At 33.3% G+C, this 26,468-nt stretch overlaps 2 protein-coding genes across 8 annotated transcripts in view; one reads left to right on the forward strand and one right to left on the reverse strand.

Moving 5' to 3' along the window:
* LOC144973066 (uncharacterized) overlaps positions 1–3,401 on the reverse strand; it is a 60,022-nt gene extending 56,621 nt beyond the window's left edge. For 3 of the 7 annotated variants that reach the window (XM_078915054.1, XM_078915050.1, XM_078915051.1), the window contains exons 1-2: positions 2,908–3,307; positions 1,370–1,426 (exon numbers count right to left, since the gene is read on the reverse strand). In XM_078915054.1, coding sequence (XP_078771180.1) covers positions 1,370–1,426; positions 2,908–2,925 — 75 coding nt within the window. In that variant the 5' untranslated portion in view covers positions 2,926–3,307. Of the gene's footprint in view, positions 1–1,369; positions 1,427–2,907 lie in introns of all 7 variants that reach the window. The other 4 variants (XM_078915053.1, XM_078915049.1, XM_078915055.1 and 1 more) reach the window with 2 other exon arrangements.
* A 3,223-nt stretch (positions 3,402–6,624) lies between these two features.
* On the forward strand, positions 6,625–25,954 carry LOC144973068 (kelch-like protein 2). Its single transcript, XM_078915056.1, has 13 exons — positions 6,625–6,784; positions 11,069–11,299; positions 11,749–11,977; positions 13,227–13,402; positions 14,443–14,539; positions 15,989–16,143; positions 18,023–18,134; positions 19,230–19,347; positions 19,882–20,079; positions 20,468–20,569; positions 22,906–23,034; positions 24,285–24,425; positions 24,993–25,954. The coding sequence occupies exons 2-13, from the start codon at positions 11,112–11,114 to the stop codon at positions 25,166–25,168; spliced, it is 1,821 nt and encodes a 606-aa protein (XP_078771182.1). The 5' UTR covers positions 6,625–6,784; positions 11,069–11,111; the 3' UTR covers positions 25,169–25,954.
* Positions 25,955–26,468: the final 514 nt, after the last annotated feature.

A 26,468-nucleotide genomic window follows, 5' to 3' on the forward strand; every position in this document is an offset into this window, starting at 1 on the left:
AGGAGAGAGAGAGAGAGAGAGAGAGAGAGAGAGAGAGAGAGAGAGAGAGAGAGAGAGAGAGAGAGAGAGAGAGAGAGAAATTAACCAGCCAACAACCGTCCTCTAGAAAAACACGTATTTAAAATTTTAGCCAGAAAACTCGGCTCTCAAAAATCGACTGATTTAAATAACCCTCATCTTCGCAAAAACTCTCAAGCATGGAATTTTGAGTTTTTGCCAAGATGAGGGTCGTATCAATCGATATTTATTGAAGGACGGGTTCCTGGCCAAATTTTTATGTCTTTCCAGCTTACGACATTTAACTGGTTAAAATGTTGATAGGTATTAATAATAAATGGCATTTATATAGAGCTTTACCCCGTTGTCACAGGCTCTAAGGGCAGCGTGGCTCAGCGGTACGGTCTTTGTTTCGTACCTGAAAGGTACCGAGTTCGATCACCCGCCGCTGCGCTGTGTGGCCTTGAGCAAGTCACCTCGCCCTAGGTCAATTTGCGGCGCTGTACTGCAGGTTTATAAGACGATGATTCATTTTCCCAAGAACTCTGTGTTTAGGACCTGAGAGAAATTACCTTTTGTTCTGCCACAAAAACGTTACCCATTATACTGCCTAACTCAGAAATAACATTTTAAAACCAAGGACAAAAAAAGAATAATAATAATAAAGTAATTAAAAAATGAAAACTAACCAGAAAACTCAACTTTAAAATATCGATCGATTAAAATGACCCTCATCGTGTCGAAAAACCAACAAGCCTAAACCTTCAAGAAAGACTTCAAGGCAGTCACGAGTTTGAGAGTTTTTGACAAGATGGACGTCATTCTATTTTATTAAGGAAAATGTGTATATGTTCATAACACGTGCAAAAACTTTGATTTCATATTTTTAATTATTATATATTAATACCGGTTGAGGAGATGTATCAAAAATGGGAATTTTAGACTTGCTTTCATTCTAATGATTACAAACAACATCAGTTTGTGCCATTTCAATTTGCTGTTATTCACACGTACACTACTTACAACTATGTGTTTTAGAGAGATGGGAGAGAGAGAGAGAGAGAGAGAGAGAGAGAGAGAGAGAGAGAGAGAGAGAGAGAGAGAGAGAGAGAGAGACAGAGAGAGAGAGACGGGGCAGTGGGAGCGGCGTTTGCTGTAGGAGGGAAGAAAGGGATAATCTGCGTGCATGTGACGACAAGACAACCATTAAAACACAAGTGCAACACAAGAGTAGGGTTTTGAATGTCATCCACTTTGGGAAAACAAATCAAACAAACAAACAAACAAAAAACAACAAATTACTGACGTGCAATTTTGTTAGATACAAAGACAACTAAATTCAGTGTTTTCACTTCAAACCATGCTATTTCACCTGGGTTTTTCTCATAGCCCGAGGGGATCGCTCACAGCTGTCATCCCGCTCTGGTGTCTGTCATAATCCAGGAAGGGTAAATTTATGATTAGGCAATGAAAAAAAAAATAACCGAAAAAAAAAAAAGAAAACAAAAAGACAAAAAGGGGGAAATAGAAAGAAAAGAAAAGAAATTCTATACTTTTTATTGGAGACGATCGATCGACCGATCAATTAATTTTTTTAGAGCCGGACAGTCAGCCAGTCAGATAGATAGATAGATAGATAAATAGGTGGAAGGCTAGGTAGGTAGATAAGTAGATAGATAGATAGATAGATAGATAGATAGATAGATAGATAGATAGATAGATAGATAGATAGATAGATAGATAGAATAGATAGATAGATAGATAGATAGATAGGTGATAGATAGTAGATAGATAGATAGATAGATAGATAGATAGATAAGCCAAATGGAGGATTGATGTTGATTAATGTAATAGATAGATAGATAGCGAAGTGATGTTGAAATGTATTAGAGAGGGGGGGGGATAAGAAAAATGAATAATAAGGCTTGCTGCTTGATACTTGAACACATCATGATTATAAAATAGCAACTCTCTCTCTCTCTCTCTCTCTCTCTCTCTCTCTCTCTCTCTCTCTCTCTCTTTTCTCTATCTTACTCTCTATCTTTATATATTTATATTCTTTTCACTTATTATGTATGTATATATAGATATATATATATATATATATTATGTATATATATATTATATATATATATATATATATATATATATATAATAATATATACAAAGTGGGTACTATAATATTACAATACATTTTATTCAATATAAACGTATCGCCACTCGACTCTGCAAGCAATTTATTGAGTTGGGATAATTGACGTTAAACAGGTATAACTTGTTTATGTTCTCTTTACATTTATCGTACAATTGTCCATGTTTTAATTACTAGTTGTTCCTCATAAACTAGTCACTCGTTAATTGAAGTTTCAGCGATCTCAATGAGGTGTGACTGCCTTGATAACAATAACTGGATTGAGAAGAATTTAAAACTATTATATTGATAAGAGAGATAAAGAGAGTGTCCCTATGAAACTCCCAGAGGTTTAAACTTAATGAAGTACATACGACTAAGGACTGATAAGGGTATTGTTTATTCAGGAATTATACAGTCTTTCCCTTATTCCGGACATTGGTTTACTCCTATGTCTGTAATTAATAAAACACCAACCATAACTTTTTATTTCCATTTGGCAAACATTTACATTATCTTTATTTCTGACACACGCCCAACCTCCTCTTGTTATACTATAAAATATCCATAAACGATTACAATGGACTCTATTGACTTTGCATTATGGTTCGACCCGGGCTTTGGCCGTTTAATAATAGACGTCAAGTATCGGCCAGGTTTTCGAGAGCTAAGCAAACTGAAACAGGTATAGGCACGCACTTTTTTAGTTATTGAAATAAATGTTCACTTTGTTTAAAGTTTATATATTTCTTACACTTGAAAAGTAGAGAAAAACTTACTTCTAAAACTGACATCATGAATGGTTTCCTGCAACTTTTAATTAACCCATAGCTTGAAATGAAAAAACTGATACACGAAAGTTTCCTTCCTCAGTCTCTGCCACTTGCGAAATGCGAAGTTGTCAGTGCGCGAATTAAACGAATTTACAATTCACCGGTATCGAAAATCGAATACGTTATTTGTCAAATTGTTTTGCATTTGACGAAAACTGATTCACGTGAGTTGAAAAAAGTTATACTAATGTCTATCTACAATATTTATCTAGACGTACTGTGCTTATTTTTGTAACAACATTCTTTAAAATGGTCATAACATATTGTTAAATGTCTAAACACATTGAGAGAAGGAGAACAAAACTAGAACACGAAACGGTTAGTGGGCGAGTGGATCGCGCAGCAACAAAAAATTTGTTTATATTACGCATGCGTAATGTCACGCGGTGTTAAATACAACCTGTTCCACGCTCCTCTTCATCCGATATCCGTTCTTTGAAAGAATGGTACACAGACACACGTATATCTCGCTCTTCATTTCTTTACTTTTAGTCTGTAATGACTGAACCAACTCCGTCGCTTGCTTTGGCGTATTCACATCATCTAGGAATTCAAATTAAAACATGTTGTTATTCTTACTGCCGCTGCTTTGTTACCGTTGTTGTTGGTTGCTGTTTCTGTTGTTGTTGTTGCTGTTGTTGTTGTTGTTGTTGTTGTTGTTGCTTTTATTGTTGTTGCTGTCATGTTGTTAATGTTGTTATTAATTTTTCTTGTCTTTATCTATCTATGCTATTTATCTTTGTCAAGATACCAATAAATAACAATTTTTAACAATAAATAACAACTGATAACATCACTTAACAACTGATAACAAGAAATAACAAATGATAACAAGAAAATAACGATAAATATCAACACAAACATGCTCACTCTAGGTGATCAATCCAATACAACTTTTAATAATATTTTCATTGTCACAAAAAAACTAGATATAGGCTATGACAGGGAAGGGGGGGGGGGGTTGGTAATAACATGATTACATACAACAGGACATAACGGTACTGAAACTACATGATTTGCCATGTCTATGCTACACAATCATACATGGAATTTAATTTTTTAAATCAATTAATCAATTTGATAACGATATATGATAGACGAATGATTAGATAGACAAACTGAAGCAAGCTATGACAAGATTTCTGGGTCCAAATATGTGTATTTGGTATTCAGTCAAAACCATCGCATGATGACTGATGCTCTGTCTTTGCTTTTTTGTCACACTTGTAAATTTGGGACCTAGTTGGCCACATGAATATTGATTTTTGAGGTTAGAACTAGAACCAAAGTATTTTTTGTGTTATTCATTGTTATTTGTTGTTATCTCGACAAAGATAAATACCGTATTTTTATGTACTTTTTTGTTTATCTGTTTTAAATTCATTTTTAATCATATAATAATAATGATGATGATAATAATAATAGTAATAATAATAATAATAATAATAATAATAATAATATTAATAATGATAATAATAAATAATAAAATAATAATAATAATAATAATATAATAATAATAATAATAATAATAATATAATATAATAATAATAATATAATATAATATATAAATAATAATATAATATATAATAATAATAATAATAATAATAATAATAATAATAATATAATAATAAATAATAATAATAATAATAATAATAATAATAATAATAATAATATAATAATATGATGATGATGATGATGATGATGATGATGATGATGATGATGATGATGATGATGATGATGATGATGATGATGATATGATGATGATGATATAATAATAATAATAATAATAATAATAATATATAATAATAATAATAATAATAATAATAATATATGATATGATGATGATGATGATGATGATGATGATGATGATGATGATGATGATGATGATGATATAATGATGATGATAATAATAATAATAATAATAATAATAATAATAATAATAATAATAATAGTAATAATAATATTAACAATAATAACACCTTATAATAACAATGATAATAATAATTATAATAATGTACGTTTATATAGCGCTTATGCTGCTTCACCAGCTGTTATTCTTGTTAGTTCTATTCTTATTGGATATTGCTGTTGATAATTTTGTTGTTATTGTTGTTGTTGTTGTTGATGATGATGATTATGATGAGTGAGGCTCGAACCCAGGACCTTCCGATCCGAAAGCGAGTGTCATACCACAAGGCCGCATAGCAAATATCTTTCTCTGCACCAGTGACAGATAGCAAATCAGTAAAAACTGGATTCATGTAATAATCATAAGAAGAGTTTGTTTTTTTCTAACAACATGTAAGACTTAACTTTTTTTTTTTGATAATTGCCAATCTGTAGACTATAAAAATAAATCATATAATATATGCGAGGGTTGATCATAAATGAATTGCCCTGACTGTGAAGAAATCGTTAGATTGACATTAAATTAACAGGAAAGCTCATCTATTTGTCGTTAGAATTAGAATGCATTCTTATGTTAATGTGCACCGAAGCACACAAACCAGAAATTCCTCTTTGTCAAAATGTCAAAATGAATTTATAGAAAATAAGAGAGAGAGAGAGAGAGAGAGAGAGAGAGAGAGAGAGAGAGAGAGAGAGAGAGAGAGAGAGAGAGAGAGAGAGAGAGAGAGAGAGAGAGAGAGAGAGAGAACTCTCCTAGCGTTTGCGAAAAAATATTTTTGACAGATTCGTAATAGTGGATGCAACCTGGCTCCGTAAAAATCCTGTCAATATGATTCAGAGATGAATAAATGCCTCTCAAAGCATTGGAGAAACTATGAAGCTGCTTTGTAATAAAGGTCACTCTCACCATTTTTCTTTTCCTTTTTTTTTTTTGGCACATGGAATGCATCGTTATGTGTAACTTTCTTCCAAAAAGCAAATCAATTCACAAAGAGTGTGATATATACAGTAAAATATGCTCAAAACACCAAGGGAAGCTCCAAAGTGAAGTTATGCTTTTGCAGGACGATGCACTGTCCCATCCTGTTGCAGTGACAACAGCAGCAGCAGATGGTTGTGGGATAGAAATCTTACCTCCTCCTTTCTACTCACTCCAATTGGTCCCTTTAGATTAAAATAATGTTCCTTACATTGAAGAAAGACTAAAAAGGAAAGCGTTTTGAATATGAAATTGAAGTTTTAAGAGCTTCAGAAGTCTGGCTAAAGATCAAACTCAAAACTTCTACTCTGAAGGACTTTTCAAGGTCAAGGAGAGGTGGGAGAAGTGTACCACTTAAGCTGGGGACTATGTAGAAAAATAAAATCAAGTGTGTACAATTTCATGAGAATCGTAATATTCCTTCATAATCAGGACAATTTATATTTGAGCAACCCTTGTAGATCATTCTATAAGGGTTTGCCAATTTTGTGCAGAAGGATATCGTCTGGTAGGTCTATAACCTGAAAAAAACCTTCTTGGATTCAATCCTAAGGAAATATTGTGGAGGAATAAAAGGAATTATATGATTAAAGTATCCAAAAATATCTTTAAAAAAAAAAAAATAATAATAATAAAAAATAAAATAAAAAAAGACTTGCGAAACGATTGTAAGCTGAATCGAATCCATCCATTTATAGTGCGAAAGCCAGTAACCACGACTGAGGCATCTCTGTAACTCTGACACCAAAGAGCGTCATCAGCTTCTATCGCAATTTCCTGTTCTGTCTGATTATGTTTACTAACAGTGATTCAGTGATGAGGAGTAGTCAATTGATAACAATAAAAGCTTTATTTTTTTGTACTTTTAGATTTTTATAACATTTTTCAGGAGTGATCCGGAAAATACATGAAATATTTACGATGTTTCCTAGATTGGTAAGAATGATTAACGAAATAGTGAACCCCATGTCTTGAGAATCAGAGAAGTGGAGAAGCCATTCATCAATTCATGAAGAAGAAAGTAAAGTTCATTCTCATGAACAATGAAATTCCACATTCATTTTCATTTAGTTTTTTGTTAGTCAGTAGGGGCAGGGACAGGTCAGGGGCAATAAGTAATAGCTGCGACAACAGACCAAAAAAAAAAAAATCAGTTTCATAGTCACATGTCCATATCCAAATCTAGATATCTAAAGTTGAAATAAACTCAAGACCAGCTTCAGTTTCCAGTTCAGTACTGAGTACTGGCACTGGGCCTTTCAATTTTTCTCTTCTCTCTCTCTCTGTCATTTTCTCTTCTTTTTCATTGTCTGCCTCTCTGTCATCTCTCTCTCTCTCTCTCTCTCTCTCTCTCTCTCTCTCTCTCTCATTGACTCTCTCTCTCTCTCTCTTCTTTCTCTCTCTCCACACACACACACACACACACACACACTCATTGTTATTAATATTAATGCTCTCGTTTTCTCTTTTCTTTCTTTCTTCCATTTTCTTCTTTCCCTTTCACTCATTGTCTCTTTTAACATTTAGTTTTAGCCACGGACCATGCCAGTTGATAAATCGTCAACTTTCTACTACATTTAATGGGGTGACATCAATTGATATTTACTCTCATTTTCTCTCTTTCTTACTCATTTTCTTTATTTCTCAGATTTTCTTTCTCTCTTTCATTTTCTCTTTTCTCTCTCTTCATTTTCTCTTATCTCTCTTCTTCTCTTCTCTCTTCTTCTCTCTCTCTCTCTCTCTCTCTCTCTCTCTCTCTCTCTCTCTCTCTCTCTCTCTCTCTCTCTCTCTCTCTCTCTCTCTCTCTTATTTCCTCTTTTTGCCTCGGACTGTGCCAGTTTGTAAATTGTCAACACTTAACGGTCTCAGAGTTTGGAGTGATAGTGATACATTCATAATAATATTAGTGGTACTCTCATTTTTCCTTCTTTATCTCCGTCTCTGTTTCATTTACTAACTTTCTCTTTCTTTCCCCCCCCCCCCCCCCCCCGCTCCATTCTCTCCCTCTCTCTCATATTTCCTCTTTTTGTCACAGACCTTGGAAAATTGTCTACTAGCTATTTACGATTAAATGTCAAGGTTTGATCTTGTTGCAAAAATGTTTTACATGAATTGTGTGCAATATAATTTCCTTTAAGACAAAAGAAATCCTACTTTTTTTAAAAATCTAGGACTTGGCAGGGTTTGTCACTTCGTCCTGCTTTTTCCGCTGAATCCAAAAGCAACTGTAAATTTTGTTTTGATATGATTTTAACTCTTCTTGGAATTCAGGAAAACACTTATAAAAATTAAAAACAAATGCCAACGATTGTAGACTCAGTCCTTTCCACAACGATTGACAAGGAATGAATGATTGGAAGAAAGTGATTGGATTCGAGATTCGTATGCGCGCAAATCAAGGCTCGACTGAAATCACCACATGCAGCTGAAGAATTCCAATTTTACTCCTTGGCAGTTGATGAACCGTCAACTACCAAGAACTCACTCCTTGGCAATTGACATTTCCTTTCATTAATTAGGTCACTGGTCGCAAGTCTGATTCCGTAGATACAATCATTAGCATTTAATTTATACACCTACACACTGTACTTATACTCTAATCTACACACTGACTTCAAGCTAAATAAAGCTGCTCAAAGTCAGAGGCCTTCATGATTTCTGTGCAGTGGAATCTCCATTGATGCCATGACTCTGATCATCATATTATCGGTCGATATTAAGCGGAGGTTGATGTTTGGCAATCTTTTGATTTTGAGATCGTTGTTGAGTGTTGTTGGCAATGAGGTGACTGGGCGTCATTTGTGTTTGGCTCCAAAATTGGTGAGGTAAAATGACATAGCTTTCTTTGCTGGTATTTTAGTTTCAGTTTCAGGGTCTTGTCTCAGGATATGACCAAACAGGCTCCTCCTAGCTTCAAATTTCAAGTATTTGAAGAGAGATCAATTTTTTAGTACAGATACCTATTGGCCAATGGGGCGAGTGAAGTGCTGATTTGAGTTTACGTAATTTCACTTTCACATCCCTTATCTTACCCCATTGGGGTGAATGACATAAGTCTAAGTAAGCTATTTCATCTGTGACTGAGACTGTGCTCTTCTCGAAGTTGAAGTCAAAGTGCCATCGCCATCATCACTCATAGTCATAATGACTTAATGCCATCAATATCATCAGAAATTATGTTTCTGAAGATGTTGCCTTTCCCTACCTCTTGAGATTTCACTCCCTGATATCGTTAAAAGAGGTGTTTCACTTGCTTTCCTGAAAGTTTGTTTTCCTTAGTTGCATTTTCATTTTCAAAGATATTTTATATTTTTTTTAAAGTAAGTGTTATGTTATGAAATTGAAAGAAAAATGCATCCAATACATGACACAATATTTCACACAGGAACTAAGGAGAATGTCGGACTATTGATTAGCGTGGTTACTCTTTTTTTTTATACATGTACAGCCATTCTACTAACTCAGTGGTAGTTAGTATTCCTTGGTACTGAGCTTGCATTCCGAAAGAGTGAGCAATGACAAAAGGAATGATTTGTAATAATATTTAGGGGTTTGGTATCAGTTTCTGTTCTCAACATTGACTTGAAATCTTCTACCTCAGATGCAGATTTTAGGTCAATTTTGAATGTATTTATATATAGATATATAGCTTGGAAAAAAAATTAATTAAATTATTTATAAATTTCAGTAGTTTGATGGATGATTAAAACCATGAAGTGAAAACACAAAAATCATGCAGATATCAATTTTTCACCTTTATTTGCTTGTATCTCAAACTAGCTCGAGCGACATCCTGTGGGTTTTGTCAAAAATCACCTCACATATAACAATCTGATGCAGATTTTTCCTTGAAAGGTCTTTCTAATTTTAAAAGAAAACTCTCTGGTTTGTTTATATTTTCTTCCAAATTGTACAACCTAAATCACATGATGATAATGTGCTAGATTGACAATTTAAAAGGCGGAGCTATGATCTTGGTCCTAAATGGAAATACAGTGCACTCTCCCGATAACGACATGGCTCGGGACCAGAGGTGCATGTCGTTATCGGGAACATGTCGTTATTCGGAAAATTTCAAGATGGCGGAAAAAGGGGTGTGGTTAGACCCTTAGAATGTACATTAATGTACCAACCATAGTGGGTGATCAGTGATCGGACTTTCCAAACATGTAAAATACACGAAGTGTGTGTGTAGTTTTGTTGTTTTTTGTTTGTTTGTTTGTTTGTTGTTGTTGTTGTTGTTGTTTTTTGTGTGTCATTTTCCCGATGTGATGATTGACTCATTCAATGCGCGTCACCCTTTTGTACCGATGACAATAGACACAGGTGTGTTTTCATTGGCTATGAGGTGCCTGTGGTAGGACATTTCATTAGCCGATAACAAAGTGATCTCATTGGCTATGAGGTGCCTCTGGCTCAGAGAATGAAATGAAACTTACCGGAAACAACATTTTAGCTATTTTTAATTTTGTATCTAGCAAAGTCACAGCCGATTATTGCTAACTCTATGCCGTTATCCGGAGAGTGGTCTAAAAAGTATGTAATTATTTAGAGAGTTTTATTACTAATAACATATAGTAAAAAAAATCGGGACCGGGGGCCAATGTCGTTATCGGGAGAATGTCGTTATTCGGAGAGGTCGTTATCGGGAGAGTGCACTGTATATAGAACAGTTAAATTAGTTTGATTTTCATCTCACAAGGCTTTGTGGTATATACTGACAAGACAAAAAGTTATTTTTCTTTATCTAAATTTAGTTTGCAGGTTTGATTCCCAGAGCCTCCTTTTACACAGCTGCTGTCAAAATTTTTCAGACTTGTTAACTTGTTAAGAGCACTGGAATATCATGATTTTAATTTGTTTTGATGTTGTCAACATGTATAATCTTATTCTCAGATTAAAGTCAAGAATTTAAATCCATTGTCTTCAACCATTTATTACCTTAATGGTAGGCTATTGTAATCTGCTGAAAATCATTTGATTTGATTATGTTCTAGAATTTATGTTCTTCAAGAAATACCCCCCCCCCCCCCACACACATTTTTATTAGTGTGTGATATATACAGTAAAATATGCTCAAAGTCAAAGTGCTTTACAACAGATGCTGAGTCAACAGCAATTTTCAATATGTAGGACGAGGCATAATGCATGTAAGGTGAAATTGCAATTATTATTTTTAATCACTAACCCCTTGCTTTTGTTTTTTGTTTTCTTCCACAGTCGAGAACCAAAAATCATAGAATTTTGATAGATTCATTTCATAATGAGCGGTGATCCAGAACATATAGCCATGTCATCCACTTCATCTTCATTATCAACTTCTCATTCACCTACTATGTCCACCACTGTCATTGATGTTAAGCCTAAAATTTTTGGAGGAAGAGAAAGGCCTGTGTATAAACATGCTCAACACACCAGGAAAGCCTTTGAGTGTCTTAATGAAATGCGAAGGTGAGAAAATTTATATTTTGCTGAATACATGTAAATGCTAGAAATAGTTTAGTGACAATTGTATATTCAGAGTTTATTTGAATTAGAACCATTGATGATAAATATCTGTCACAATTTTTTTTTTAATTTTTGGAAGAGGGCAGGGGGAGAGCTGATTTCTTCTTCTTCGTCTTCTGTTGCTTCTTCTTCTTCTTCTTCTTCTTCCTCTTCTTCTTCTTCTTCTTCTTCTTCTTCTTCTTCTTCTTCTTCTTCTTCTTCTTCTTCTTCTTTCTTCTTCTTCTTCTTCTCTTCTTCTTCTTCTTCTTCTTCTTCTTCTTCTTCTCTTCTTCTTCTTCTTTTCTTCTTCAAAAGAGAGGATCCCCCCCCCCCCCCCCCCAAAAAAAAAAAAAAAACTATGTTCTTTCATTGACAATATGTTAATAGTTTCATCACTTTTTTATTATTTTCAGAATGGGTTTACTCTGTGACGTGGTCCTAGTGGCAGGTGACCTCGAATTGCCTTGCCATAAATCAGTGCTAGCATCATGTAGTTTATACTTTTACGCTATGTTTACAAATGAAATGACAGAGTCCAAAGCCAACCGTATCACATTACAAGAAATTGATCCATCAGCTCTCTCTTTATTAATAGACTTTGTCTACACTTCAGAAATTCATGTCACAGAAGATAATGTACAGGTATGTATAACTCTTGGTACATCTTCAATTTATAGTGTTATTGTTTTATTCATGAAATAAACATTGATGATACCTATTCTTGATTATTCCTGGCCCACTTTAATTTTTTTTATAATGTGTTTTGCCATACAAACATTATTCACTTTCTTCTTTTACAAGTCCTGAGTAAAAGTTTTTAGATGGAGGTGATTGATTTTTTTCCATCCTCTTGTCCTGATTTTTTCCAGGCATGGTTGGAAGAATTTGGATTCGTTTGTGTGTTGTGGTGTGTGGTACTTTTTTTTATTTTTTTTTTTTTTAAATGCAAAAGCGGTTAATTTGTTGTTAATCATCTCTCTGACTGACTTTATATAAAGAACCATCTATCAGACTCCCTCTTGGAGGTGACTGTGTGTTTGAGTCTTTAAGAATGAAATTATTACTGGGATTTACTTTTGTTTTTCCTTAAACTTCCCTATTTATATATATTTTATATAACGATTTTATGTACACTATGAGTTATGAGGTGTTTTTTTTTTCAAAAATCGTTTGACATCCCAGTTGCATGGTCTTACACTACTAAATCTACGAGTCACATTATACATTTCACAATAATTGTATATTTTTCATATATGGGGATCAATCTTAACAAAATAAGACCTTGTGCCAGTTTTGGCATCATAGATCATTAGATCATTATTGTCTTACAATGAATTCATTTTAATATCCCCTTTACTAAATGTATTTTGCTTTTGGGAAATGAAAACATTTTAAAATTACATAATCAAAAATATTTGAAGAATGATATTTACTTCGTCTAAAATTTAAGATAAATCAATTGTGTGCATAATTATGATGACATGTCATAAAATCATTTGTGATCAGATCAAAAACTGAGAGGATGAATATTATTAACTTATTTAAATTTGAATTCATCGCAATGATGAAAGTATTGCTACTTTAAAAGACTGAGCCAGATTTAAGATTCAGAATAATTTATTGCAGTTATCCATGTTAAATAAGCTACATAATTTTGGGCTCCAGCCTCTGGTACTGTCTCATAAGATAAATAAATGGTTGATTTTGTACTTTGGATCAATTTTGGATGAGTCCTCAACATTTTCTTATGTTTTTTTTCATAGATATTTTTTTTTTTTATATTTAAATGGTATGTGATGGCGAATTATAATTTTTCAGATACCAATGTTTTCTTTGCTCAGAGTGTTTAATACTTTATTATTTATATTTTAAAAAAAATATATATACCCAGACCCTCCTTCCAGCAGCCAACATTCTTCAGATATCCGAAGTACATGATGCATGTTGTGATTTCCTTCAAGCTCAACTCCATCCCTCCAATAGTTTAGGAATCAGAGATTTTGCTGACCTGCATGCTTGTCAGGATTTGTTTAATTATGCCCAGACCTACACAGAACAACATTTCACGTAATACTGTTATGTTTGTTTGTTTGTTGTTTTTGTTTTTTTTTAATGTAACCTTTTTAAAAATTTGTTATTATATAATATAAATGAAGCGTGTTTCAAAATTTGTCTCATCATTTTATTTGCGTGCATGTGTGCGTGTGGGTGCACACGTATGTGTGTGTGTGTGTGTTTAAATACTTTTGCAGTCATAGTAAGATCTACTCTATTACAAACATAACAATGTAATACACTGTTTTATCTCTAGATTAATTGTTGTATTTGTATGATATGCTTGACTATATAAAACAAATTTCAGTAAATTGGATGCCAATCATAAATTGTGAAAGATTTCCTTCCCTTCTCTGTTTTGTATATTCTGTTGGTTTTTTTTTTAAAACAAAAAAAAACAATTCTTCATTACTTAGGCCCTTCACTCCGGATGGAGCAAAGCTCATTGACAAATCCTCTTCATTTTGTCTAGCTTTGTGCCATCCTTTATGACATCTCTCTCTTCTTTCTATGTGAAGCCCACATCAAAGCCTTCTTTCAGATGTTTCTAGGCCTCTCTCTTTTTCTCTTTCCTTGCGGATTCCTTTATTCTTCATTCTGTTAATATATGAGAGATTGGTCATTGGGTTATTTTCAGCTTAGCTACTTAATGTTTGATATCATTTAACCCATTACATTTGCATTTTGTTTTCACCTTATTTAGTCTTTGAATGTCATGATTTAATGTCTTGATGCCATGAGTCAGTAATTGTCCACTCTTTTTACAATCAAACTGAACCCATTTTGGTTCTTCCTATGCCTAGGATATTCAATTAAATCTCGTTTGTTTTATTATAAGATACTAAATTCAAATTCAATGTTACGAGTAGCAAAGGTTTATTGAACCCCGTGAAGGCAATTGCAGAAGAGATTTTAAGTGAAACTAAATTATGCTTAGTCTTTTTCTTTCTTTCATTTTTTTAAAAACATTTTAATCAGATTATCACATTTTTATTTTGGGCCTCCATTTTCTCATCTTCTAATATTTTTTTTTCACCACAATGTCCTCTCAGTGAAGTGGTCCATTACGATGAGTTTCTATCAATGGGTGTTGAAGCTGTATGTAAACTTATTAGTAGTGATGGATTGACTGTATCATCTGAAGAGCAGGTACTATATCGTTTTCTTTCTTTCTATTATCTTTTTTTTTTTTGATTTTGTGGCTGTCTTTCTTATTTCTCCATGACATACAAATATAATGTTAGAACTTCAAAAGTGGTGCATGATAAAATATTGTACGGCTTTGTGGATTGGTGCTATGACAGTAGTCCAGTTCTGGGCAGCGCATTGTTGATTTTTTTGGACAAGGCTCTTTACTTTCATTTTCTGACTGCACTCAGGTGTTAAATGAGTACCTGACAGTAGCAATTTTGTCTCTGTCAAAAAAAAAAAAAAGATGTTCTAATGTTTTACAGGCATTATGTCTTGTTTAACAGTGTTAAGTGTCGCTGTTGTCTAGGAACCCCTTGTAAAGCCTTCATCAATTTCTTTCTTTTTTAAAAAAAATTTCTTTTAAAATGAAATTTGGTCCGCTCTCAAGCTTGAGGCTTCTACATCATTAAGTAGAAGAAGAAAGCACTTTGAGCATGTTTAGTGGATATTGCTCTATATAAAAATTCAGCGTTTTTGTAATAGATTTTTTTTATCAAACATATCCACCCCACTGTTGTTATGACAAAGGCAATGATGGACATGGCAAATATGTAGATTAATTAGAGGCCAAATTTGGCCAAAGTCAGTGGGGTTTTTTTTTTTCAGATTTGGATTTTTTAACCATCGAAAAAATGATAAAAATATTGTCATTTTCCTCAGAAACGGACATTTGTAGGATTAAATAAAACTACATTACATATAATTGAAAACCTTTCGGTGATATTTCATTTAAATAATAGTAAAAGTATTGTTTTTTTAGGGGCATTTTTTGGTTAATAACTTTTCTTTAAAACTGAAAGTAGGATTTTCTTTTAAGAATGTACAGATTTTTTGTAAGTCTGAGGTAAACATTAAATTGCCAATTCTTTGAGTAATTTAATTGCAATCTGATTCCTACTATTTTTATAAATATATCATCATACCGTGTCACGAAAAGGGTTATTTATTATATAAAAAGATTTTCTCATTCATGAGATGCTGGAAACTCCATATTGACATCCTCACAAACAAAACGGTTAACACATTAAGATGTGGAAAAGAAATATGCTGCTAAGAGTATGGGATCATAAACTAATTATGACAGAAAATTTGATATTTGATTTTGGTAACGAATAACTCAATGGTCACTTCTGACTTGGGACAAGGATGGTTCTTAGTCATTTAACCAGTTAATTGCTGTACTCTGGAAAAACACATATTTATAAATTTGGCCAGAAAACTTATCCTTCAAATATCGATTGAGAGTCATTTGAATCAATCGATATTTGAAGGACGAGTTTTTTGTTCAAATTTTTTAATATGAGTTTTTCCAGAGTAGGGCAGTTCACTGGTTAAATACAAAAGCTGACTTGTCAATCGCTCTGTTACTTTTGTTATTGAGCATTGATTTTTTTTTTTTTCTTTCAGGTGTATGAGGCTGTCATGTCATGGGTGCACCATAACATGCAAGCACGGCAAGATTTTATCGAACAACTTTTAGAAAATGTCCGGCTCCCCTTAATGAATCAAGATTATATTGTACAAAAGGTGGAAGAGGAGCCTTTAGTTAAAGCGAATTCCAGGTGAGAACCACATCATATTGTATAAGAGGTAACTGTTAGATTTGATACACAAACTTTTATATCATACTATATCCAAGATTTTTAAAAGCATTCTTTCCCATAATACATATATTTAAACTATATATTTATTCATTTATATTGTAACCATTTTTTAAAATGTCTCGGTACCATAAAGAGCTTTCTAATTGCATCTATATGGAGTAAATTTAGCGTCTTAAAACAACTTGTATAGACAGATTTGGCATTCTTTTCATGATTGTCGACATCTGTAATCAGTGATAATTGACTATCACTCACTCACTCAATCCTCTCTGGGCCTGCTGGCACTTGAGGCAATGCAAGGGATCTCCACCTGGTTCTGTCAGCTGCTATTCTTGGGGCCACCTTGAGGACAGACCTATTTGCTTTAGGTTTCTCTCTATGGTACATCTCCAGGTATCCTTTGGGTGGCCTCGCTTCCTCTTTCCTTGAGGTGTCCATTGCAAAACCTTCCTTGTCAGTGTTTCGTCAGGTCTGCGACTGACATGTCCCAACTATTGCCATCTTCTTCTTTTAATGAAACTCTCTGGAGACTCTAGCTCTCAGATCCTCATTCGAGATTGTATTCGGCCAGAAGATCTTGAAGATTCGTCGTAAACATTTGTCTCGGAATACAAGTTTCTGGGTGATACTTTCTGTGGTCTTCCAACACTTTGATCCATAGAGCAAAATGCTCTGGACATTGCTCTTAAAAATCTTGATTTTAGTGCCGGAATACAATCCCGTTGCTCTCCAAATTTGTTTAGGGGAAGCAAATGCCTGGTTTGCCCTTCTCATTCTGGTTTTGATCTCTTCGCTGCAGTCACCATCTGTTTTCAGTTTGCTGCCCAAGTAAGTGAATTCTTCAATATTTTTCAGAGGATTTCCATCAATTGGATCTTTGTTTGATGTGTTGAAAAACAGTCAATTGAACTTTCAGTCTTCTGGCTTATAAATCTGTGAGAGAATAGTCCAAAGTCATCTGCATAGTCTAAATCCTCAAGTGTTGATATAAGACCCCATTGTATTCCTCGTCTATATCATTTGGTGGTATTTTGCATCAGCCAGTCAATGGCCAAAGAAAATAAAATGGGTGGGAGGATACAACCTTGTTTGATTCCAGTGTTCACGGTGAATCATTCTGTCAAAATATTGTTATGAACAACTCTGCCCTCAAAATTGGATGAGATTAACAATCTTCTGTGGGAAACCATAATGCCCAAGTATCTTCCAATTCCAATTTCTCATCATACATTCTTATAGAAATGCTATTGTTGTCACTTCAAATCTTTATTTGATACTGCTCAAATTAGTGACATGGCTTTGAATTTATCGAATGCCAAGAATTGATCAGTTTCATTGAATCCTGTACAGTTCTTACTTTCATAGATTGTTAAGAATCGGTAGCAGACAAGTTGGTATGTGTCATTATGAAATTGAGGACTTAATGCAGCAATAAAAATCTTTCTTATACAGGTATCAAAATAATTTTCTTATATGGTAAACTGAGTAGTCTAAAATTTCACCACCTATTTAAGAGAAATTGATTGGGAGATTTAGAGATTGATGAAATGTTTAAGATGAAAATGTCTGTGGTTTGAATTTTATTTAAAATGTTTAATAGTTCGGGTCACCAACTTTTAAAATAATATATAATTTAGAAAAAAAAAAAAAACAAAAAAACAAATGATTTTTTAAACTCTCACAAGCTCATCCTCATCTTATGAATGGATTTCTCCAATGTCGTGTTACTTATTTTTGATTCATTTGAGACTACTTGCCTTGTGTTCTGATGCACACGTGAGAAACATGATGGATTTCTTTCATGAGTTGTAAAAAGAAATATATCTCTTTATTTCAGATGTAAAGACTACCTTATTGAAGCTATGAAATATCATCTTCTAAAGAATGACCAAAAAATGTTGTATAAAACACCTAGGACTCAGCCAAGAAATCCGATTGGTTTGCCCAAGGTAGTTTTATCTTTCTTTTAGGTTTGAAAATAAATTTGCTTAAAAAAAACAGTACTTTTGCTACCATTGAGGAAGACTCTTTTAGACATCTTACCAAATCCAGCATAATTCTTTCTGTGAAAAATATGACTCAAACGCATTTTTTATGTTAAAGCCTTGTTTTCGTGAGTATTTATTGAGTCTTGTGCAATGCATGTTGTACAAACAGCACTGACTTGAAATTTAACAGAACTGTATCCATGTTTGCATGATTGATGCATGATACATATTCAACTGATGGAATCATTGTTCAAATACGCATCAGAGCCTAATTCATGAGGGATTTCCAAGAAGGAAATGTTTCTTGATATGTTTTTAATAAACTTTAATACTAAATGCCATTAAATTTTGTCCAAAATGGTGTTCAGTTGATAGATCTTCAAAGGCATAATCCTACTACTATTCTTGATTTGTCAAAGAAGGATTCAAGGATACTCTGAAGGCTACAAACATTTGGAACAGCATTTCAATTGAAGAGAAAGAAAGTAACTTTACAACCTCTATCCAAATTGTGGTGTGGTCAGAGCTGCTCGTAGGGCACGTAAAAAAAACAAAAACTGATGGATCATGATCAATAGGAAACATGCACGCATTGAAAAACTGGCATTACACATGACGCATATAGATTAAAACCAGGTCTATCCCTTTCCTAAAAATTAAGAAGAAAAAAAAATCAAATATGGATGGTAGTAAGAACAAATGGGTTATGCCATACTTTCTATAAGGCAGGCAGACCTGCCTACTTGAAAAAAATTTTAGTAGATACATAATGTAGTCGCTATAGTTAACTTTAAAAACCAACAATTTACCCTCCCAATAATTAAATAACACTTCAAAATCCATAGAATTATGTAGCCTGGCATCAACTTTCATTTTGAATTATTTTAATGACTCAAGAGATGCTCATAAAAATTGGGCCCAAAATTTCTTTTTGGTACGAATTGTTTGTAATGGTTGGCAGGTCATAACCCACTTGTCCTTAAAATCGAACAGGTGTAATTTTTTATATCTAACGAAATATACATCCTATTTTACAGTATTTCTTTTTCCTTTCAGGTTTTACTTGTGATAGGTGGCCAAGCACCCAAAGCTATACGTAGTGTGGAGTGTTATGATTTTCAAGAGGAGAGATGGTACCAGTTGGCAGAGATGCCATCTCGCAGATGCCGATGTGGTATGGAAAATAATATATTCAAACATTGATGTCATTTTATTATCAACATATGTATTTAGCCACATTCATTTTCAAACAAAATTGCTTTAGAAGAGGGAGAGAAGAATGACAACTAATAGAGATACGATGCAGAACTGCTAATTTGGTAAAAGAAAATTTTACTCTAAATGTAAGGAGCAGAAAAATTAATCAATGCTGACTTTGGTTTTGAACAGTATTCATATGTGCAGTTAAGCTTGATATCATATCCTACCCTTTTTCACTAAGAGAGCAGTAGTAACAGGGATGTGACCCAGGCTTTTTTATAGCACACATATAAACATTGGGAGAAGCTATTATATAAAAGAAATTGTGTATTGTTGTTCAATAGTAAATTGCCTGAAGAAGATCATTACTGCTAAAGATTTACCTCAACTTTAAACGTCAAGTAAAATATTCGTCATGCTGTTCATTTTTTTTTCTCAGTCCTACCACATTTTAAAGATTTTTCTGTATTCTATCTATATGCTTACTATATTGTGCATAACATCACAGGTGTAGCGGTTGTGAATGGATTAGTGTATGCAGTCGGAGGTTTTAACGGTTCATTAAGAGTCAGGAGCATTGATGTCTATGATCCGGTGAAAGATACCTGGAACTCCTGTCCCAGTATGGAGGCAAGAAGGAGTACTTTAGGTGTGGCTGTCCTCAATGGAAATATATTTGCTGTGGGTGGATTCGATGGGGCTGCAGGTAGATTAATTTGGCTTATTTTAATTTTTTATAATCATGTTATGAACAAAAAAAAGTATTTACTTTTCACTTTGAAGAGTTGATTCTTTAGAACTAGGTTTTATGAGTCGAAGTCAACAAGACAATACTTTTTATATTTGATCATTAGGATTTAAGATGTACTCAATATGTTCCATGATTATTTTTGTAATACACTCTTCGCTTTAAATCATCTTGTGAGGGTTTTTTTTGTATGAATTAATTTTGTTTAATTGAGAATTCTGTGAATTTATATTTTCTGTGATTTGAAGCTTTGGATTCGCTGAGCAAAGAGAAAGAGTGAGTTGATTTTGCAATCGTAATCAATGCTTTCACTCTTTAAAATACATTTCATTTTGCATTCTTGCAGGTTTAGATACAGCAGAATACTTTGATGTAAGAGCTGGTCAGTGGAAAGCCATGAGTAATATGAGTACAAGGAGGAGTAGTGTCGGGGTTGGCGTTGTAGGAGGTATGTCATTTTCTTTTTTCTTTCTTTCTTTGCTGTACATAGCTTGCTCTGTGATATTGTTAGGGTTTTCCACTTCCTCCTCCCCCCACCAAATTAATTTGAATTTTATTGGCAACTTATGTTAAAATGTAAATCTCGTGAAATGGTTCACTTTCAAATAGAATGTCATAAAAGTCAGTGATGTCATGGTGTTTTTTCATTGAAGTTACCAAGCAATGAAAAATTGTTATTTATTTAACTTACTGATGTTTTTTTTTTTTAAATCCAGGTCCTCTAGGAAAAAAAACATGTATACTGTATTTGAGGCTGTGCTACAAAATCATTTTACCTGACATTCGACACAAAAAAGATGTTGATTTTAAGTTATTTTCAAAGATTATAAGCAGATTTTTTTTCAACACTTTTTCTGGATTGAAATTTGAAAAATGGTTCAAATACTGAGAATTTACTACCAATATTTTTTAAAAATTCAGTACGGGCTTTTTACAGTATCCAGAAAATCAGCACAAATTATCAACCTTGTCCATATTTTTTCGACCCTTTGAGAAGCTATTTTTAATATTCTTTTGGCTCTAGACCATCAGTTTTTGGATTATATTTCATTATTTAACACAGAAACTGATGGAAACTAAATTTTGTCACAACCTCATTCACTCTCCTTTAAAATGCCTTCAACCATTTCTAGCTAGCATAAACCCAGGTTCGTAATCATAGTCTAACCGAGGGGTTGTTGGGTAGGCAGGTGGGTTAAGAAACATCTGTCTGGGCGGGGGTTCCTGACCTCCCATAGTGGGCAGGGAGGTACATACTATGTCTTCCATCCCCCCTATGTCTGTTTTCCAATATATGCTTTCTGTCTTTGTCTTGGAAAGAGATTACTGGGTTTTGTCCTAGCTGAGAGGGAAACAGTCAAATGCATATATTGTTTTGGGAGATGAACTTTTTTCCCTTGTAAATCATCTCTCTGTTATGTATTATTATATTTGTTATTTTTAATGTATAATGTAAACATTTGAGTGTATTCCTCTTTGTTGGATTTTGTGCTTGTGTCCGGATGAGACTTATAGGTGATCTCAAACTAAGTACATTGGTGGTATGCTCTTGGAGTCTACATATGATCCATATTTGTTCCCAGTCCCCCTATGTCTTACTTTTTCTTGGGTGCTTTAATTGTAATTCTAGAACTTTTTACTATCCCATTTTCTTTCTTTTTACTGGTGCTGATATAACCTAAAGTTGTTGCAAGTGCCGTTAAACCCTTAAAAACAAAACAAATATAAGAAACATCAATGAAAAGGAATGTCTTAACACGAATTAGAATCGGGTCCAATTTTGTGTGTGTGTGTGTGAAGTGATCCTCTTATTGATATTTCAATGAATAATTTTGATCAACAACATTAGAATTATTATGGTTTTAAATGCACACTCTTTCATCAATTTTTTCAGTCGTTATGAGAAAATTTCTTCTTCGCCAGCGAGTAATCTTTGGAATGAAAACAAAATTCCCCCTTGTCAGGTTTTTAAAAAATAAAAAAAACATTATTGATATGAACTACTGAAAAATGAAATTTCAACATACTTTGAAATGTAGAAACTAGCTGACATATCATCTTATGGCATGCCATATCCTCAAAGGTCATAAACACAATTAATAAAATGAGACAAATTGGAAGAGGATCCATTTACATGTGAGTCAAGTGTGGTTTTGTCATGCCAACTGATCAATTACAATGTTATGGTTTGTGGTATGCAGTTGAGAAAAATATAAATATTCAGATTGAACTATGCAAACATATTTCACTGAAATTTTAATATAATTGGTAAAACTCGCATATTTGTATGTTATATAGATAATATGCGCTTGGTTAAGAAGCTCACAACATTGCCATCCGGAAGTATAACGGTTCAACACACAAAACTATGTGTAACCTTGAACGTTTATAGTCTGGTTAATACGGTTTAGTGAGAATTACTCATAAACGCTGATGGCAACAAGCAATAACAAAGACCTGAGTGACGTCATCTATATATTTTAATTATATTAGTAACACTCCTGAAGTTGTGTATATGTTTGTTTCTTTTAATCTAATGGTTCACTTTTGAAAATTTTAATTGGTAAAATGCAATAGCCTTTTAACACCATGCTATAAAGCTTTGAAATCTTAATATTCATTGATGACATGAACTTCGGATGTTATCTGGAGTTGTGCCTGTAGAGGATTTCCTAGCTTTTTAAACAATGGTAATTTGATTAATTTTGTTTAATTTTTGGTTTGTTTTTTTCAGTAAGATACAGTTGAGATGTCAAATTATTAAATATTCTTTGTTTAAAACAGGTCTACTGTATGCTGTTGGGGGCTATGATGGTGCCTCAAGACAGTGTCTTAGTTCTGTTGAATGTTACAATACAGTCTGTGATTCATGGTCCAATGTTAGCAACATGTCGTGTAGACGAAGTGGTGCTGGTGAGTTTTTGGATAATAGATTTTATAGATTGCAGCTTTATCATTGAGGCCTAATTGAAGTTTTCTAATACGAAGACAGATACAGTTCTGCTCATGTACAATGGCCACGTTTGCTGTAGGAAGGGAACTTGGTTACAATGAGAATTTTTTTAATCCCCGTACTACGGTTTATATAATTATTTATATCATCGTTTTCAAATGCCTGGAGGACTCGTCACCAGCATATCTCTCAAACCTCGTTGAACGGTATAACCCACAGCGATGGCTTCGATCAACGAACGACCTCAAATTGAAAACACCCCGCTGTCGAGTGAAGGCTGGTGAACGCGCCTTTCAGCATTCTGGTCCAAGGTTGTGGAATTTACTACCACTAGAGATACGTTCTTCGTCTTCACTAGAGGAATTCAAGCGTCGATTGAAGACATTCTTATTCCGACAGGCTTTCTTTTGATTATGTGTATAATTAGCGTTGTTCGTGTACTGTGTTAGGGCTTAATGATTAAGTTAATCTATGTTATGCGCCCAGAGCCCTCCTGATGAAGGGATGTTTGGCGCACTATAAATCTATACCATTATTATTATTGTTATATCATGCATGGTCATTACAAGGTAACATTTCTTGGAACACGGCTGCAACAGGGGTGTAAGTTGCAAATTTAGTATCCAGTTGAGAAAAACAAACTACGGAAGAAGAAAAGAGGAAAGCACACATCGCAATCATAACATATAGGAATTGGAGATGGGCTGGGGTTGGGCAAATAGTAAATGTACTTTGTGTAATATACTGCAGTGATGCGGCAAAAGCAAAACCCTATTGAGAGGTATGTGACTGACTGATCTTGATGATGATATACTTAAGCCTACTGTTGAAATTAAGGGTTGGAAATCACAGTTGTGTCACGTCATCTGATTTCTTTATTTAGTAATATAACTGGAAATGCGTTCCTTGCATTTTTTTATGCATGGATATAACAAGATCAGGCCACAATGGGTATTTTTAGATAGTCCCAATATCTCCGCTGCATCTAATTTCCACTGTATTGAATTAATTGTCATCCAAAATTAGCTTGCTTCTCTGACAAAGGAGATTGATTTCTTTATTTATGAATATTTTATGCTTTTTTATTTATGAATATTTTATAATATATTGATTAAAGTAATCAAGAAACTGATCTTGAGTATGGATTTTTATTCATGTTCTATTCTTTATTATATGCTCTTGTCAACAAATTTGTGTTTGTGTCTGATAGGTGTCGGTGTTGTAAATGGTGTGCTATATGCTGTTGGCGGTCATGATGGTCCTTTAGTTAGAAAAAGTGTGGAGGCTTACAACCCAGAGACCAACACATGGACCCCTGTTTCAGATATGCACATGAGTCGTAGGAATGCAGGTATGTTGATCTCCTGTACTTAAATAGAATATTTACATGATTGTAAAGGTGTGTTGTAAGGTGCCACAATTAACAAATGCAACATATCAAATTTACATAGTACGCTTCTCAATAAACCAATTATTTGATCTAGGGTATTTAAATTGTCCTTTAGAATGTTTGTTTCTATTTCCATAAAAATTTTTATGTTTTCCATTTAAAATGATAATTTTAGATTAGATAGTAATCGTGAGTGAAATTTGATGACTCGAAATACATTGTGTATATTTATCTCATTGAATTCATTGAAATAATTCTTTATAACATTGTTGACAACAAACAGTGTCAAATGTTTTGTGCCGTTGCATTCAAAATACTTTGATATTTTGTTTGGAATTGTTCATTTCTTTTTTCTTTTTCTTTTTTGTCATAAATATTGACTCCATTTTTTTCTTCCAGAGATATTAATTACTTGAAAAGTCTTAAATGAAATAAAAGCAATGAACAGAATAATCTCAGGGTATTTCTTTTGCTCTAAAGTTCCATATCAGCACAGTCACTCACTCTCTGCTTTTTACCTTCTACCAGGTGTAGTTGCAAATGGTAATAAACTTTATGTCGTTGGTGGAGATGATGGATCATCTAATTTGGGATCAGTGGAAGTCTATGACCCTCAGACGGACAAGTGGACACTTCTACAATCAAGCATGATGACAGGACGTTCATACGCTGGTGTGACTGTCATAGAAAGACTGCTTATGTAGGGATTTGTTTTTATATCTTAGTTCAAACTATTGTGTAAAGGATTTTCGATATGAGCGTATGTGTAACAAATACTATCATTCTTTTTTTTTTTTCATTTGAAAGTTTGAGACACCAGATGGTCCATTGCAGTTAACAGATAATTTTCCAGGTCAAGTAATAGCAGAAAGCTGTCCATTAAAAAACATGTTTATCATCGTCTAAAAAAAAGATAAGAAAAAGCAGTATTCCACAATGTTGTGGTGCATTTAGACATTTTGTGGCTTATTCATTTATAATTATTTTCTTTTTCAAAATTTAGATTGCAAATTATGTTGCAACACAGAATTCTCGCTCACATTTACCCTGAAATCCATGAAATTCCCTATGTTCTTTTACTTGTTTTTCATTTTTTTCCCCCCACTTTAGCAATAGACCTATCATGTTAATTGATACAGGTCACAGGACTTTAGCTCAATAAATCGATCTCAAGGATATCTGAGTCCTGAATGCCTAAATGTCAGTACTTTTTATTGAGCGATGAAAAGATACTAAAAATGTGCTAATACTTAGAGTAAGTTGGGTATATAGCTCTTTAGAAAAATAATAATAAATTCACAGTTCAAATGAAATATCTAGTAATTTCATTTACAAATTGACTGCATGGGAATTTAAGGTTTATTTTCAGAGTTAGCATAGTTTACTAATTATGCTACAAATGAGAGTTTTGATGCCTACATTTTTTTGTTTTTTTAAATTTTGTACTAGCAAAATTTTACTTTTGGCATTTAACTCACAAAAAAAAGAAAGGTCACTTTTGGGTAGTTGTGTAATTTGCATATATATATATATTTTATGTAACAAATCTCTGTAGCAATTGTATTATATTATGTTCATAATGTAAATACATTCTTAATGTACATAATTATTTTGTATTGAATATTATGTATTTCAGAATTAAAACATGTGACCCGTCATATCCAATTAATATTATGTCGGAATGAACCTAAGGATGAAAATTGAGTTTAAAGTCAAAATCATTAGAAATGGGAATTTAAGTTCTTTGAACTCGAAGAAACTAAACTAAACCCACACTCTCCAATAAAAGTATTTATATGAACTTGAATCAGTTTGAGTTGAAAGCATCAGATCACCCCTAACTATTATCATTATGAGATGGTGTGTGTGTCATTAATAAGATGATGGCATAGCAGTAAGTTATACTCCTTTTGAATATGAGATTGTGGGAATGAGATCTGATAAGGGCATAAACTTATATATGTATATATATATATATATTATATATAATATCATAATATATAT

The sequence above is a fragment of the Berghia stephanieae genome, chromosome 5, assembly GCF_034508935.2.
Source record: "Berghia stephanieae isolate SIO BIC M18660-M18661 chromosome 5, UCSD_Bste_1.3, whole genome shotgun sequence".
In the NCBI taxonomy this organism is placed as follows: Eukaryota; Metazoa; Mollusca; class Gastropoda; order Nudibranchia; family Aeolidiidae; genus Berghia; species Berghia stephanieae.

Excerpts from the sequence above, each read along its gene's own strand:
- LOC144973068 (XM_078915056.1), top strand. The coding sequence starts at position 11,112 with ATGAGCGGTGATCCAGAACATATAGCCATGTCATCCACTTCATCTTCA. Across the intron at positions 16,144-18,022 it reads TTAGTTAAAGCGAATTCCAG|ATGTAAAGACTACCTTATTG; the intron begins GTGAGAACCACA and ends TCTTTATTTCAG. Across the intron at positions 24,426-24,992 it reads CATGAGTCGTAGGAATGCAG|GTGTAGTTGCAAATGGTAAT; the intron begins GTATGTTGATCT and ends ACCTTCTACCAG.